At 41.6% G+C, this 17,824-nt stretch overlaps 1 protein-coding gene across 5 annotated transcripts in view; it reads right to left on the minus strand.

Moving 5' to 3' along the window:
* The window catches only part of PPARG (peroxisome proliferator activated receptor gamma), a 143,950-nt gene that overhangs the window by 18,953 nt on the left and 107,173 nt on the right, over positions 1–17,824 (minus strand). For all 5 annotated transcript variants that reach the window (XM_053600088.1, XM_053600087.1, XM_053600086.1 and 2 more), the window contains 2 exons: positions 11,644–11,843; positions 990–1,440 (listed from right to left, as the gene is read on the minus strand). In XM_053600088.1, the coding sequence (XP_053456063.1) occupies positions 990–1,440; positions 11,644–11,843 (651 nt within the window). The remainder of the gene's footprint in view (positions 1–989; positions 1,441–11,643; positions 11,844–17,824) is intronic.

Consider the following 17,824-nt stretch of genomic DNA (forward strand, 5'->3'; position numbering starts at 1 on the left):
TGGATTCGAACCTGCCAGCTCTGGTGTATGTGGCTGGTGCCTTAGCCACTTGAGCTACAGGTGCAAGCCAAGATTGCATTCTTAATCACACCTAGCCCCCACACAAAGGCACTTCAAGGGAAGCTATCGGAAGGTCCACCTGAGAAGCCAGCGGAGGTCAGTATATATATATATATACACACACACACACCTACATACATACATTCCTTAATTCCTAATTTGGGGAAAGCAATTCAAAGTAATATCCTTTTTTTCTTTTTTTGACAGAATCTCACTCTGTTGCCCTGGGTAGAGTGCTCTGGCTTCTACAGCAACCTCAAATGCCTGGACACAAGAGATCCTCTTCCCTCAGCCTCCTGAGTAGCTGGGACTACAGGAGCCTCCTGCAATACCCTCTCTCTATTCTTAGTAGAGACAGGGTCTCTCTTTGTTCAAGCTGGTCTGAACTCCTGAGCTCAGGTGATCCACCCAGCCCAGAGTCCCAGCGTACTAGGATTACGGGCGTGAGCTACTCTGCCCAGCCATTACAAGTAGTATCTTACTGACGGTGGGGCAGGAGCATCCTTGGACCAAAAACACTCCATAGTACCTTCTCCATCCAAGACAGCATCATCTGAAGCAAAGTCATAGGTGTCCTTACTTAAAAGAACCAAAGAATGGATTGACCTTCGAAAGGCATGAGGCAAAGAAAAGACAAAAAGAAGAAGAGGGCATTTGATTCTCATAATTGGAAATAATGTAGTGAGGGATAAAAAAGCCAGGGTTATACCCAGACCATTCCTACTGCACACCTATGATACTCTTTCTTGGTACGGTATTTTGGGTGTGAAGTAAGATTCTCATGGTGTTCTGCCGTTGGCATCTTGTGTCTGAAAAGTGTGGTAAGGATATGGTGAGAAGGACACAGACAAACAATAAGGACATCCAAAATTCTTTCAGCCCTCCCATCACCATCCCACCCCCATAGAAGATGGAAAAGCAAATCTTACCTCCACTGAGAATAATGACAGCTATAAATATTGCCAAGTCGCTATCGTCTAGTTCCAGTGCATTGAACTTCACAGCAAACTCAAACTTGGGCTCCATAAAGTCACCAAAGGGCTTCCGCAGGCTCTTTAGAAACTCCCTTGTCATGAATCCTTGGCCCTCTGATATAAGAACCCCGTCTTTATTCATCAGGGAGGCGAGCATTGTGTAAATGATCTCATGGACACCATACTTGAGGAGAGTTACTTGGTCGTTCAAGTCAAGGTTCACAAAACCAGGAATGCTCTTGGCATACTCCGTGATCTCCTGCACCGCTTCCACGGAGCGGAACTGGCACCCCTGAAAGATACGGATGGCCACCTCTTTGCTCTGCTCCTGCAGCGGGGTGATGTGTTTGAACTTGATTTTATCTTCGCCCATCATCAAGGAATGCATGTCATAGATAACAAATGGCTGCAAATAAAACAGAGACATGGCTGAGTTGGGGGTTTCTAATTCTCCGCAAATGCCATCCCAGTTCAAAACATTGTTTCTTTATGTACACCGGAGTCGCTACCTAAAACCTTTAATGTCGAATATGCCTAATAATGAAAAAACACCCTTTCTTTATGCATCTTAATTATCTTCTGGAACGAAACACATTCACTAATTTGGGTCTTCTTTCTCTTGAATTTACAAAGTAACCTTTCACCTATGACTGGCTAACAGTTCCAATTTCTGTTGTTTGGAGAGTTTTTTAATTTTTTTTTTTTTTTTTTGTAGAGACAAGAGTCTCACTTTATGGCCCTCAGTAGAGTGCCGTGGCATCACACGGCTCACAGCAACCTCTAACTCTTGGGCTTACGCGATTCTCCTGCCTCAGCCTCCCGAGTAGCTGGGACTACAGGCGCCCGCCACAACGCCCGGCTATTTTTTGGTTGCAGTTTGGCCGGGGCCGGGTTTGAACCCGCCACCCTCGGTATATGGGGCCGGCGCCCTGCTCACTGAGCCACAGGCGCCGCCTGAGAGTTTTTTAATTTTTAAAATGATACAAATTCTATTCTTTACTTTGGCTTTCTGTGAAATACATTTTTAACCATCTTTCAATAAAAAAAATCATTTCAGCACTTCAGGGTTGAAAATACCAATTTGCACATAACTTTTCAGTTTTAGATGAAATCTGCTCAGATCACAAATGAAACACAGTGTGCATATAAAGTATACTTAACTATGAAAAAATCACTCTGAAAGCAGATCAGAAACACTGAGCCCCCCAAATGTCTGTTTCTTTTTTTAATCCTCTGGAAGCTGTTTCAAAAGAAGCAGATATAGAAAGCCCTTAGGTATATGCTGCAGAAAGTGGCAAAATAAATAAATAAATAAAAAGGGTTTGGGACTTTGTATTTTAAAGTAAGTCCTATGGGTCAAACAATCAATAAAATACATGCATCCATTACTCAAGTTTGCAATAGGATGCTTTCAAAAGCAAGTTGTCGTTGGTCACGAAACTTTCTTTCTCTTTCCTTTCCTTGTATAGAACTAACCAAAGATTTGTGGTCATTGTGAAATTCTCCTGGCTCCTCTCACTGAGAGGGGCGATATTTTATTCATTTTAGATTGCATATACTAAACGCTATGAGAAAGTAAACCCTAAATCCTATACTTGTATGTCTCAGAGCTCTGGAGTGAGACTTGAGGGTCCAGCTTGGGTTCTGTGGCTACGTGATTTAAGTCATTTACTTAAGGCCTAGGCCTCAATTTCCTCAGACGGGGAGTAGATAGCATCAAAGCGTTCCATTTCTTGTCCAGCGGAGATTCTGCACCCAGAAGCAGGGTGTGACACACACACACTGACTGTGAAGTCTCCGCTGTACTGATCTGAGAACCCCGTCTTTATTCATCAGGGAGGCAAGCATCGCCTCGCCATGACTGAAAGTCATGTTCCTTTTGAGCAGAAATGCTGAGAATTCCCTCTTGAATGGACAGAGGGAGGTGGGCGGGAGTGGACATTACAACCAGCTTCAAGATCCACTGGTCGGAGAGTCTATTAATCTCTCTAGCACAGTCACCAAACTACTGGGTCTGTTCTACACCCGAGGAAGTAACACTCCGATGTTGAATAGATGTCCAAACTTTCACATCATACCAACACCATGTACTGGAGTTATTCTAGCTATTTTTACTTTTGTTACCAAAAAGTTGACTTCAACTGTACTGTTAGCAAACTGCAAAACAGGATGACATGGCAACTCAAAAGCAGGTTTGTCTCCAGAACTTGGTTCAGGGTTCAAATTCCAAAAATTTGAATGGATAATTAATTCTTCAAGAAAATTGGGACCCAATCATCCTGTCCTTCCCGTGTTTCCTGGACACTTTGATTTTTTTTTTTTTTTTGCAGTTTTGGCTGGGGGCAGGTTTGAACTCACCACCTCTGGTATATGGGGCCGGTGCCCTACTCCTTGAGCCACAGGCACCACCCAGCACTTTGCTTATGTGTGTGTTTATGTTTCTTTTTTCTCTTCAGGATTGGTATTAACAGGAGAAAAAAGAAAGGCAGAGCTAGTCATGTCCATGAACATTTCCTGTATTTCCCAGAACGTGAGATCCTAATCATGAGAAAAATTTGAATGGATAACGACGGTTTCACAGCCCCTGGAGAAAACGTGGGTTTTGTGTCTCAAGTGTTTTATAGGTGTGTTATAATTTACATTTGTGAAATATTGGCTTTCCTTTCTGCTATGGGACTATGACGGTATGGACACCAGACTAGACTAGCTGCACAGGCAGGAGTTGGTGACCCAAGCAGGAAGCCATCGCTTCTTCACTCGGAAAGACTGGACCCCGGCCTGCTCACTTCAGTTCTCAGATGAGCTTCTGCTCAACCACTTGGCTTCTTGGCACAGAACCTATACATAAAATTCTTTCACCTCCATGTAAGCATTTATCTGGAACTGTGCCCTGATAAATCACCCTGTGACTCTCCCCTCTACTTCCCTTGTCCCCTCATACGAAGCCCCAGGTTCCTGTTTTTGAAACTCGGTGATAGTTGAGCCTAGGGCACAAAATCCTGCTAATTTTCTCTCCCAATTTAACAACAATGTGACTTTAACCCCTTGGCAATCGAGGTTGGTCAGGATTTCCTGGCAGTAAACACTCAAGGACAGAGAGGAATCAGCACCCTACCATCATGCCAAACTCTTCCAGTTTTTTTTAAATCCCTTCAGCATTCTGAACAGTGGTGAGCCGGCAGAATTCTGGGTATTGACACGCAAATGAACACCAGGTGGAGTTTTGGGTTTTCCCTGCTCGTATCAGATGGTACTATTTTTATTGCATTTCTGGAGTCTGCAAAGATTCCTTCACCTCCACCTGGTTCTGTCAAACTGCCAGTGACCCCCAGGCATGGTCTGCATTTCTTTGCCGCCAAATCACATTTTAGATTGCAAGCAGGCCACTTGCCTGTCACACATTAACCAGGAACTTCCTTATCCTCAACCCTAATAGGAAGATAGCGAGTGGCTTGTCTGCTTCACACAGAGGGGGCCTCTTCAAACCTCAGTCACATGTGGCCTGTAGAATTTACCTTGAATCATCAACTTGACGTTACACGTCTGCAAACCTATTCCACGTAAAATGTACTACACACCCACGGACATGTTTCTGTATTTTTTTACAAAGCAAAGGGGAGCCCTTACATCTTCAATGAGCTTGTTGAAGTGTCACTCGAGGATCTGCCATCATTGGATGAGCCGTATCATCTTCAGATTTTGTCTTAATGATTTTATACTCTAGCCTGGGGATAATCATGTACTTATCTTCAGACACTCCATCAAATTAGATAAGCATCCCTCCTTCACAGGAAAGAAAGCTTAATGACAACTAGGACATCACTGAGGTGGAACCACATTTTGTGGGACCTGACCTGTACACAACTGAGAGGCCTTCTCTAAGAAAATACAAATTATGAGAGTAAAATTGCTCAGGCCCTTTCCCAGAGCACTGGAAGGGGCTCTGTGCAAGGGAGGGGTCCGAAGCCTAAACTTCATTAGCCTTAAGGCAAATCTGTTGCTGGCCGTGCTAATGCCTGTACTTTTCATATATTGGACAGACCAGCAAAAGGTCTGGAGAACGGAATGAAGAATAGAATGAAGAAAGTGGCACTTGAATATAATGTTTTTCTAGGGAAGCAAAATGATTTCTGTAAGGGGAAATGAAAAAAGAAAAAAAAATTTTAATTAATTAACTTATTTTTAGAGACAGGGTCTTGCTCTGCTGCCTGGGCTGGAACGCAGTGCCGCGATCACAGCCACTGCAGCCTCCAACTCCTGTGTTTAAGTGATCCTCCCACTTCAGCCTCCCAAACTGCCGGGATTACAGGCATGAGCCACTATGCCTGGCTCAATTTTTTTTAAGAGATACGTCAAATATACCTTATTATGATATATTTTGATTTTCAAAAATGGCTTCACATAGCAAAGCCAGGTGGGATCATTTCTATAGATGAGTAAATTCAGGTAGGTCATTACGAAAGTTTTAAGACAGACTGTGTTATGGTTCATTATTTTGCTTCCCAGGAACACAGCTGCCAGGATCCTTTCTTATTCATCCCTGCAAGTTTCACGGGTGTTGGTGTCGCCAGGAGGGCTTCATTTGTTTCTATCTGCTTGGATTTCATTTTTCTTGATTTTTGTGTGTCTTAAAACTTTCATGATGACCCATGAGATCTATGACATGCTTCCTACGTGGAACACGATGATGATGGGAGAAACAGGTTTCAGGATGAGAACAAAATAGAGCAATAAAAGTTTACTTTTTTGAAAGGAGAAGCAGATCAGTAGAATTCCTTAGTAATCCAATAACATCCCGATTTTAAGAACGAGTTAAGAGAGGTATTAAATGTGAATGCCCCAAGTTTGCAGCTCCTTTTGAATAATAAAAGAGAAGCTAAAGCAAGCAAACAGGAGACATCAATTCAGCAAGCAAAGGGTCTTCTGGGCGGATTCTCTAATTTGGCAGATTGAGTTAGTGCGGCAGACCACTCTAGCCCTCAATAATCACTTGGTAACCTCACCAGGGTTAGACTTGGCTTGGGAAAGTGTGGCCCTTATCTCTTGGGGCTTGCCTGATATTCCTCTTTTTTAAGGAAGAACCCTGAATTCTTAGGGCTTGTCTTCTCCCTTTTGCTCCTCTCTCCCCTGTTCTCATCAATTTTGATGCACAAGAGCCTCCTCCATCAGCTGAATGTTAACCCCACAGTCACCGGTTGGGTTTTCTCAACCTCTTTCTGGTTTCTGCTCCTGTCGTTCTCATTTTCCTCCTGTTGAGAACCTATCGATTGGGATCTATCGACCATAAGTGGTCTTCAGAAATAATCTGTGCCATCGTTCTCTGACGAATGAATAAACTGACCCACGAGACTTTCCAAAGTCAAAGAGCTATTTATAGCAAACTCTGAGCTAGAACCAGAGCTCCTGATTCCCAGGCGAGTTCCTTTCCCTTTCTATTGTTTTCTACCCTTCCCTACTTCTTTTTCCTAGCAAAATCACTGTTCTGGAATGAACTGGGGCTTTTAAACTAAAGCTCTTATATGCTGGGATCTTAAGGCAGTGGCTTTGAGCTATTGTTTCCTAGGGGGTGCGGGTGAAGGGCTGTGTGTAATACAACTGAAGTTTGAAAGCCCGTCAAGGGCAATTCTGCTTTCCTGAGTGGTTTAGAGATTTAAGACAAACAAATGAAAACTTAATACAAAGAATTATTCACACTTTAATGAACTAGCACATAATCACAGCTCTTAAAAAATCATCTAGCTGCCAGCCAAAATGTTACTCAGTGGGTAAACAAGGGCATTGGCCAACTGAGTCCAATCACTGTGGAAAAAAAAAATCCAAGTGTTTTTCTTCTTAACTATATAAAATACTATTTTTTACTCATTCTCTGAAAGAACACTACTGGTTCAGATCTGTTATAACAGATCTGTTACATCTGACAACCACTGACAATAAAATAATGTATTTTACTAATACTACTACATGGATTAATGATTCCAGGGGTCTAATTTTTCTAGTAGGCACAGAAATAAATCAGCACTGAATCTTGCTCTTTTTTTCTGTAGTCTTTAAAGCCTCTTTTCTCTGACAGTTCACCCAATGTCTCTCTTCTTAGGGGAGGAAATTCCAGCTCAATTAGGTTTTCCCAGAGATTAAAAAAAAAAAGACTATACTTTGTTTAGCTGTAAGTGTAGAATTTAAAAGGGTATCTTTCTAATGGTGTGAGTCACCAGATTTGACAGCCACTGTAAATTTTAGAATGCACAAACTTAAGTGGGTACAGAAATGTTTTCACAGAAGTTTGCATTTCCATATTGGTTTTATTATTCATTAGTCTCCTATTCCACGTACTATTTAGCATGACTGTTTTTCTGATGGCATTAGTTTGCTCCTATAATTATAAATACAGGGACTCCACACACACCTATCACAACGTGATGCTCTGGAACCCAAAGTCCAGAATAGCACAAATAAAAAGTTTTATTCCCTGTTTGCAGACACGAGTGCAGCCAGAGCTTCACCGTCTCTCAGATACTGGGGGGAAGTTGGCAGGCACACCAAGGGCTTTTCTATTTATTGTTTTATGACAAACTATGGCACTGAGAATGGTTTTTAAAAACCCCTCTCTGTTTATTTTTATCAACAAACGCGGGGTCATGTGACAGTGATACACCCAGTGTGATCATCACACGAGGGTAATAGTCAAACACCAGGAACTTCCAAAGTCCATTCAGTGATCAAACTGCCTTCCTGAAACACAACACCCTAGTTCTAGCACAAGTACAGTTGCCAGAGCTCAGCAGAATCTCTTAAAAGAAGGGTCCTTGGCTGGTACAAGGCACTAAAAGGGATTGGATTGTGGGAGAGTCAGTTCCATCCCGAGCATGGCCAAAAGGCCTATGGAACCTAAAATTCCTTCTCTGCTGATCCAGGCCCCATGATTGTATATCCTATTTTTCCCCAGTCCTGAGCCTAAAGTGCCCAAGCATTATTCTTAGTTAGGCAAGACGATGAAAAGTTGGGCATCATAGACCAACAGAGCACGTTAAAGGGGATAGAAGGGGACCAGAAGCCCTTAATTATCTATGGTGAAAGTTATGTGCGGCCCCAGGAAAGAAGATATAGAGGGAAGTTTAGTTGGAGAGTGGGGGAGAGACCCTGGGTGGCGCGGGGAGGCAAATGCTGAGAGGGTGGAAGGCAGGCGTTCGGAAATACACAACAGTTAAATTGAGCAGTAAGATAAACACGAAGAATGGCCTCTGCGGTCGAGTCATTTGTTTTCTCAAAGGTGGGTAACTGGTCATCCTCTATGCTGAAGCCTCCGCCAGGCTTGGCCTGACCGACACCCATGACATCAGTCTCCAGCAGGGTGTACAATGAGACCCCAATTGCTCTACTGCGCAACCACGCCACTTTTGGAACCGCCCACCTCCCATTCCTCTCAAGAGTCCACACTTCTGCACAACTTTTCCTATCAATGCAAATCTTAACTTTCATGAGCCCTGGCCAAGAGATAACAATACAACACCCCGGAGACAGATGCTATCAAACGAATAACACGGCCATGTAGATAAAGAACTAATCTCTAGTCTCATTGGAAATCACATTTTGGGCTTTTTCTCTCTCTCTTATATTCATCTCTAAACTATTTCTTTCCACTAGTGCTTAATTTGATTTTGCAAGATAAGGAGAAAAGAGAGGGCCAAACAATTCTAGTTCAGTTTTGTGTCATGAGCAAACGGATTATTTTAATTTGGCCCAGTCTCTCTTTTTCCAACTAGAGGCAATTCTTTCTGTATCCAAATCATTAATGATGTCCAATTTTGTGAGCAAATATTGGGCTAGTTAGAGGCCCTCTGTTGAAAGTCCAGAATTTCAAAGGACATAGGCAACAGCTCTTATTTAGCAAATACAGTCTAAGTAACTCTCGGGAGCAAAGCATAGTCCTAGTTACCACAGGGGAAAAAAATGACAAACACTCAGCCAGTAAACTTGAGAAACCCGTAATCAAGGATTTTGCTGCCATTTCCCCTAAAACAGCTTAATACCTATTTATTCCATAAAGCCCCTCCAATTATCTTTTTTGTTTGTTTGTTTTTTTGCAGTTTTTGGCCGGGGCTGAGTTTGAACCCACCACCTCTGGCATATGGGGCCAGAGCCCTACTCTTTTGAGCCACAGGCACTGCCCCCAATTATCTTGTTTTTTAACTCAAAGACTTGACTCAAGGAGCCAAGTGGAGTGAGGTTTTAATAAAGTGATTTACAGTGGTTTGGGCTCTGTGTCCCCTCAGTAATACTGGTAAGAGTGTGTTGGCCACAAGCGATGTCAGTTTCAATCCTTGCCTATTGGGCATTTTTTTCTCTTTTGGTCTTTCTCCTACCTTCCAGGTACTATTAAACTGGTAGGTTTTTCACTAAGGACTGTGGGTCTGGATGGGAGATAAGAGAAGGCGAGAAAGCAGTTCCTGGAAGCTAAACGGCTTTAGCCAAAGCTGTGATGTATGCTGTAGGGAGTGGTCCCTTTCAGCAATCTGGGTCTCCCTGGCTGCAGTCCTGGTTTCTAGACATGACCTCAGCAAGCTGTGTGATTCTCCTTGAAGTGTTATTTCTCTTTGGCCACGTAGCTCTAGTTTTCCTTTTATTTTCTACCTGGACATAAATAGTTTATTTTCTGTAGTCCAATCAGCCACGTAGAGGTCTTCATTGACTTTTGATTTGCTATGGTCCAATTTTTTCACTGCACCAATACAGCAACACAGCTGCACTCTCCCCTACGTTCCGCCATCCCAGCTACTTGGAAGATGGCAGTCCCAGTCAAGGACTTCCTGACTCTGTAATTCAAGAACGAAACAGCACAGCAAAAATTTCCCAGCTGGGATTATGTTGGGCGAGCAGAACGAGGTAAAAAAATTCCTGTTTTAAAAACTGATAAACATAAATCATACTTGGAAATTGTATGTCTGTCTATGTCTCCCTGGCTCATTGCCAGCCAATGGAAAAGACTAACTTCCAAAAGTATTGTGGAGTTCAGGGAGTCTCACACAAAGAACGCTCTGAGGCCAGAAAGCCTGCACTGCAGTCCCGTGTCTTCAGCACGCTTGCTGTGAAAGCGTAAGGCAAAATGTTTAACTTCCCTGGACTTCAGTTTCCTCATCTTCAAAAAGAGGTGGTAAAATGGCCACGTGACTTGAACTTGCTCAAGGTGCAAGACTTTTTTTTTTTTTTAATTGCAAGGAAGTGGATCCAGGTATATTTTGGTTAAGGTATCAAAGACTTCTCCTTTGGTGCATCTTACAAGGGTACATGTGAAACTCACTAAATGTAGAATATAAATGTTTTCACACAATAACTAAGAAAAAGCCAGAAAGGCTATGTGAACTAGTGTGATGAAAATATTTCCAATTGTATATAAAACCAGAGCATGGTACCCCGTGATTGCATTAATGTACACAGCTATGATTTAATTAAAAAAAAAAAAAAGACTTCTTTTGCAAATCCAAAAACTCATTGTCCTTATTGGCATCTGGCTCTATCCCGTAGTTTTCTTTTTCTATTAACTGAGTCTACTAAAAGAGTTTAGCTAAAAAGAAAAAATGAGTTTCTTGGGATAGTCATCAAAATACATAAAAGGGCAATTTTCCCAACAGTATATCTGGAAGGGGAAAAAGTCACGCGTATCTATCAAGAGATGGCATAGCCCTCCTGGAGGTGTGCATTTGGTGCTTACTGCCCTAGGAAAACTCTGCAGACATTATTATCAAAGCTAGACCCTGTCTTTAAAAACTGAGGTACAGAGACATGGTCCAAGTCCCACTCCAAGCTGATGGCAGAATTGGGCCTGGAATCCAGGCAGAGTTTTGTTTTGTTTTTTTTGAATATGTTACTTTCTCAGCTTCTAATCAGGGAACAGCTCTAGTTCTTGGAAAACCTGATTTAGTAACAATTATAACCCATCTGAATTTTCTGAACCATGCTACTGAATGAGTCTTAAGATGTCAGAGAATCATAGGGGTAGCCCAAGCAGTTCAAGAGCCTTGCAGAAGATAAAATTTACACATATAATAAAAGACTAGAGCTCCCAGCTCCCTAGGAATAATTAATACAGTGCTCCAAGGAAAAAAAAGCAATTTAAAATCTGGAATGCATTTTTATGCCCTACCTTGAATGTCTTAAGAGGTAACTCTGGGAGTTCTCCTGAAAGGTAAAATAGTGGGACTGAATATCTTTTCCAAACCTAGGTCAAGCCCTTCCCACAGAAAAGCAGGGCTGCTTGAACAAATGTTGTAGCCAGTTATTCTGATGCCAAGAAAAAGAGACTGATCTCAAAAGATAGAGGTAGCATGAGTTGGGGGGGGGTTCAGTTCATTCATTAAAATTAAGATATAAATTCTCATACTATTCTCAAAGATTTTATTAGGACTTGGAGGACTTCTTTCTCTTTTCAAAATGTTTACTTGTCCTATCTGAAAACATCATGCATTTTAGGCTCAGCCTGCACTACGCTGACAGCCAACAGCTGAACGGTATTCTGCCTATGCACGTGTAGCACAGTAAATCATTGATTCCAAAAAAAAACAAAAAACAAGAAAACCCCAGCCACTCCCAATGAAGACAGCAGAAGAGAACTAACTGATTTGTCTGTTGTCTTTCCTGTCAAGATGGCCCTCGCCTTTGCTTTGGTCAGCGGGAAGGACTTTATGTATGAGTCATACAAATGTTTTGCCAGGGCCCGGAGGTCAGCGGACTCTGGGTTCAGCTGGTCGATATCACTGGAGATCTCCGCCAGCAGCTTCTCCTTCTCCGCCTGTGGCATCCGCCCAAACCTGATGGCTACAGAGGAAGAGGAATGACAGGATGAATCAATGAATTACTACTGCTCCTAATGTACACTGTGCTCCCCACGGCCCTCGTTCCCACATAGTAAAAGCCCCTCCTCCCTCCACTAATCTTAAATTCTGGTTCCTATCGACCAACTTGCTCATGTTTTTATTTCATAACAGTAGCAGTACTATCAGTACAAATTAAAGTGTTCATTTCTTTCATTTTAAAAACGTTAATACACGATCCTGCTGAGAAGGTGAAAGCGTTTAAGAATTTAGCAAAGGACGGAAAGTTATGGTCACTTAAATATGAAATGATTGAGAACTAACTCCTACTCATCCCTCAAAACCCAATCCAAATGTCATCTTCTTTGTGAGGCTTTTCCTCACTTTCTCAAGCAGAGTTAATTATTCCTTCCCCTGTACTCTACCAACGCTTAGTGTATACTTTAACGACAGCAATTTTCATATTGTGCTATAATTACTTATTTTACGTGCCTATTTATCCCACCACAGAACAGTCGGTGTCCAGAACAAGTGTCTTATTTATTTTGTATCCCCAGCACCTGACATAAGATCAGGCCCTAGAAGGATCACTGTTTCATGAATTAAATTAAGGAACTGTATAGAATTCAAAGTTGTACAGACCAAGGCTTTGTTCTCAGAGACTTTGAATGATCTTTGTTCCTGTTATAAAGAAAAATGGATGGTGCTTTGTTTCATCTTATTAGGCCAGAAAGTACTATGATATGTAATGGAGAGAAGCCCTAATTATCCTGTGACTCTTCAGAATTGCCACTTAAAGATGTTTCGCAGAAAGACAACATCCTTACCATCTGGCTTCTTGTGGGGTGAAGAAGTATAAAAGAAGAAGAAAAGGAAAGCGAGCTGAAGGGCACACTTCAGAGAGGTTGGTAAGGCCTAAGTTGGGGGGGACAAGAGCTTGTGTTTGTAACCTTTCAACTCAGATGTAGTTTTCCTTCCTCCCGACCAATACTCAGCAAAATTATTATCTGGGAATAACGTGACTTTGGGGCACACGGTGGACTCCGCATTTTCCAATATTATGGGCATTCGGTGATCATATTTGCTATTACCCAAGCAGAGCTCTATCCCTGGGCTCACCAGGTGGGATCATGGCGGTGTGTTTTTTGGATGGTTTCCTTTACTAGGCTACGTGCTTTTGAGTGCAGAGACTGAGTGACATTCATCTGTGCCTCTTGCAGTTGGTGGCATCAGCCAATGGTTATGGAATACCAGGATGAACAGAAGGATGGACCTTTGCTGTCTGGTATTATGCTAAAAGCAGCATTTGTAACATAAACGTTTGACATAAGAGTAAAAGCCCATGGAAACATTTCCATCTGAGTACTTATAATTTACTTTGGATTTACCAGAAAAGAAACTGATCTGTACCCTTGAGTCTCAAATTCATAAACTCATTTCAGTTGACCTTAAAGAAACTTTATCATCAATGAACACAACCATTGTGTTGCAGGGGCCTTCTTAGACACCTGGGAGTTAGAAAGGAGAAAATAACCTCTGGGTTAGGATTCCTTTAAATTAAATTAGCCTGTATTTAGACCCTTCTAATAAATATGTCCTTTGCACATGACCCCTTCGAATAGAAAACTTTAAACCATTGCAATTTGGGGGTCAAAAATCTGTCTCCCTACTTACTGCTCTCCAGCCTCTTTGTTTTTGTCCCGCAGGGATGGGAATGGTTGTTCACATTCTTAACTACTGGTGAGTTTCCCCTACACCCCCACCAGTTTGTTTGCGCCCCTCACGTCATGACCCTTCTCTTCACAGCACTGACCATGGTAAAATGACCTGCAGTGTTTTCCTCCCTCCTCTGTTATGCCGTCTCCATGAAGGCAGGAATCTTGTTTATGGTTGTCATTAACAGTAACAATGCTAAATCCTTAGATTAGGTATTTTGAAATAAAATGGAAAAAAAACCCAGATAGCAAATTCCTTCAAAATATTTTGTGTGGCTGTTCCTGACCACTTTGCTCAGATAAAATTAATCATTTGCTGGGCCACGCCTGGCCCCATATACTGAGGGTGGTGGGTTCAAACCCAGCCCCGGCCAAACTGCAAACAACAAATAGCCGGGCATTGTGGCGGGCGCCTGTAGTCCCAGCTACTTGGGAGGCTGAGGCAAGAGAATCGCCTAAGCCCAAGAGCTGGAGGTTGCCATGACACTCTACCAAGGGCGACAGAGTGAGACTCTGTCTCTAAAAAAAAAAAAAAAATTAATCATTTGCTTTCTTATAAAGTTAGCCCTCAGTATTGTCGCTATTTATAGCATAACATATCTAATTAAATATTATAAGTAATCTAGAGATAATTTAAAGTATATGGGAGGATATGTCTAGGTCCTATGGAAATACCATGCCATTTTATATCAGGGACTTGAGCATCCAGGGGTTTTGGTATCTGTAGAGGTCGGAAGAGAGGTCTGAGGACCAATCCCCCCAGGATACTGATAGACAACTGTATTACGTTTATTCCCTGGTCATCAGTAGTTTTCTTTCTTTCTCTCTCTTTTTTTTTTTTTTTTTTTTAACAGAGTCTTATTTTGTCACCCTCAGTAGAGTGCCATGTGGGGAGGTGTCACTCTGGCTCAGGCTGGTCTACAAGCTGTGAGCTCAGACAATCCACCCCCTCCGCCTCCCAGACTGCTAGGATTACAGGCATAAGCCACGGCGCCCGGCCTCATCAGTAGTTTTCTTTGGAGAACTGAGGCTATACGAGCCGCAGAGCACGTAAGAATCAATTGAAGGCTGGGCCTGGTGGCTGATGCTTGTAATCCCAGGACTCTGGGAGGCTGAGGCAAGTGGATTGCCTTAGCTCAGGATTTGGAGACCAGCCTGAGATCAGCCTGAGCAAGATCGAAACCCGTCTCTACTAAAAATAGAAAAACTAGTTGGGCACCAAGGAGGGCACCTGTAGTCCCCAGCTACTTGAGAAGCTGAGGCAAGAGAATAGCTTGAGTTTGAGGTTGCCCTGAGCTATGACCCCACGGCACTCTACCCAGGGTCTCAAAAAAAAAATCACTTGGTAACTTTCTAAAATTAAGTGTCTTCCACGGGACACTTTAATAAGACACTCCTATACCAAATTAAAAGTATATAAAAAATCTGGAGTTGGGGACAGTTTAGAAAAAGCTTCCTAAATGGGCTCCTGTTGTATGCATATTTTGGTTCACATTTTCAAACTGTAACACTACTATACTATGTTGGCTTATTTTGGTTATTCTACTTGAATGTAAATTGTATGAGATGAGTGACAGGTTCTCTTACCCTTGTTGCTGGGTGTAACAAAATACACAGAGTGGGTAACATACATGTTTGATGACCTAAACTTTAAAATAGCAAGCTTAAAACAGAAACTGAGACCTCATGTACAGTGGGAAGTTTGTGAAAGTGATCAGGAGAGAAGTTCCAAGTAAGAATTATGGACTAGTAAAAGAAGAAATTTTGGTGTATAACCTGGAGAAAATCAGAGTTATCACATAACAAAACAGAGGGGGTTAGAATCATCAACTATCTGTTGCTCCTGGATTTCAGTTATTATGTAGTAACCGTCTCTTCACTCAGTAAATAATTATGGAGTGATGATTGAGTCAGGTATTGTTCTAAGTGCTGGATACATTTTTACGAGTAAGAAAGTATAAACAAAAAAAGCTTACACGCCTAGGAAAGCAATTTTTACCTAATGGGTAATCAGAAAAGCTAATTTGAATAAACAAATGGCCAAAGACAGCCACTTATTACATATGCTAGTCCTGCTTTTCCATGACCTAACAAAAATAGCCAAAAATGACTTTAAAAATCAGCTAGGCATGGTGGCTCATGCCTGTAATCCTAGTAGTTTGGGAGGCTGAGGTAGGTAAATTGCTTGAGCTCAGGAGTTTGAGACCAGCCTGAGCAAGAGTGAGACCCTCTCTCTACGAAAAACAGAAAAAAAATTAGCCAGATGTTGTGGTGGGTGCCTGTAGTCCCAGCTACTAGGGAAGCTGAGACAGGAGGATTGCTTGAGCCCAAGACTTTGAGGTTGCTGTGAGCTATGATGCCATGGTACTCTACCTATGGCAAAAGAGTGAGACTCTGTCTCAAAAAAAAAAAGTGAAATTCTTCTTCTAGAATCTAAACAAAATGTGAATTTGTGTAAGTTGAAGTTCTAATGAATAAATTGTCTGTTTTGTTAGATGACCATGCTACAAATTAGGTTCAATTAACCTGTTAGTGCATTGGGTGATTTTGGCATTTTTTTATACATAAGAAGTTCAATAGTGGGATGAAAAATACATCCCATTTGGTAAGACTAAATTTTCATAAACATACAGAAATGTGAAATTGCAGAAGAAATAAAAATTTTTATCTGCATGCATTTTTGGGAGGAGGGGGAAATGGGGTCTTGATACATTGCCCAAGCTAGACTTGAACTCCTGGGCTCCAGTCTTATCCTCTCCCCTCAGCCTCCCGGGCAACTGGGACGACAGTTGGGTGCCACTATGCTTGATTCTGCGTTCATTTTTTAAGGGGGGAAAAGCCAATTTTATTTTGTTACCTTTGAGTCTCATATAATCATACCCATCAACATCATATAAGGTAATGCAGGAAGGCACAGAAAGAGTTGAGCAGACTGCCCAGACCTGGTAACGCTCAAGAAACAAGCTTTTATTACTTGAGGATGAAGTGATCCGGGGGACTAGGATTATCTATCAGTTATAGATCAGGAGAGCAGCCTTGGCATACTGATCTGCTCTGTGGCAAACGCACTGTGTGGCTTTTAGAAAATTATTTAATTTTCTCTGCATCTCAAATGCTTTCTCTATACAATGAGGGAGTTAAGAAACAAGATCTCTAAAGCTTCCTTCTTTGAGCTCTAAATGAGCTCCAAAATCCTACAAATGTCCACACGGTACTTGAGAACACGCTCGGCTCTTTTTTTCAAAGCAATGTTTGTTTAGTCTTTGAGGCCCTAAAATACAAAAAAAAAAAAGACACATTCTGTCTGTTCTAGAGATCTAGCACCTGCCACATAGAGCAACTTCCAGAATACTGGCAATTCAGTTTCATATTTGGGATAATTAATCACCTACAGAGAACTCAGGTATCCAGGTAAAAAAAAAATTGTCAGTATCAGAATGATGGAGACTCAATTTCTGGCAAAAGTAAATTAGTCTACTTTTACACAACGTGCTTTTACAGAGTGAAATAGCATTCAATGTTTAATACGGACATTACTGAACACATGGATAATAAGATACCTGATTTTTGGATCTGGGTCTAGCACTAAGAAGCAATTAATAATTAATTGATAAGTTTTAAAAACACCTATCTAACTGTACAAGCACTAAAGATAAATGCTACTTAACTACAAAAATTAACTAGATTTTCAAAATACATAGAACTTCTATAGAAGACCACCTCCCTACACTGACCACCTCCTGAAGGTGACCTAATTTTCATAGACCGGACAGGCACCACATGTACGCGTCAGTACAGCAGGCCTAGTTCTTTGTGTTGGCCACCTCTGTATGTTGACCGGTTTAATAGTCCCTTGAGTGGTCAACCTATAGAGGCTCTACTGTAATAAATCAGTAAAAAATAGAAGAATGGAATAAGATGAGTCTTATTAAAAATAGTTTTGTCTTTCCAGATTTAAAGGATGAATTTGCAATCCTATCAGCTTTTTGAAAAGCCTCAAGGCCATGTCTCAAGGTGAATTTTTCCGTTTTTACATGCTTTTTGGCATGTAAACAAGACTTATACAAGAATGTTGCTTTTCATACGGCTGTTGACAATATGTTTTTCCACACCTCTCTTTCCTAAAGGGAAAAAAATATCGGGCATTTTGATGTTTTGCAGGATTTGGCAATCTAACAGCTATCATTTTCTAGTTCCTGTAAGGTAAAGTAAGGAGCAACCATAGCGCTAATATTAAATTATCTTTATGTAGGGGTATCATTTTACAATC

This window comes from Nycticebus coucang, chromosome 8 (genome assembly GCF_027406575.1).
Source record: "Nycticebus coucang isolate mNycCou1 chromosome 8, mNycCou1.pri, whole genome shotgun sequence".
NCBI lineage: Eukaryota > Metazoa > Chordata > Mammalia > Primates > Lorisidae > Nycticebus > Nycticebus coucang.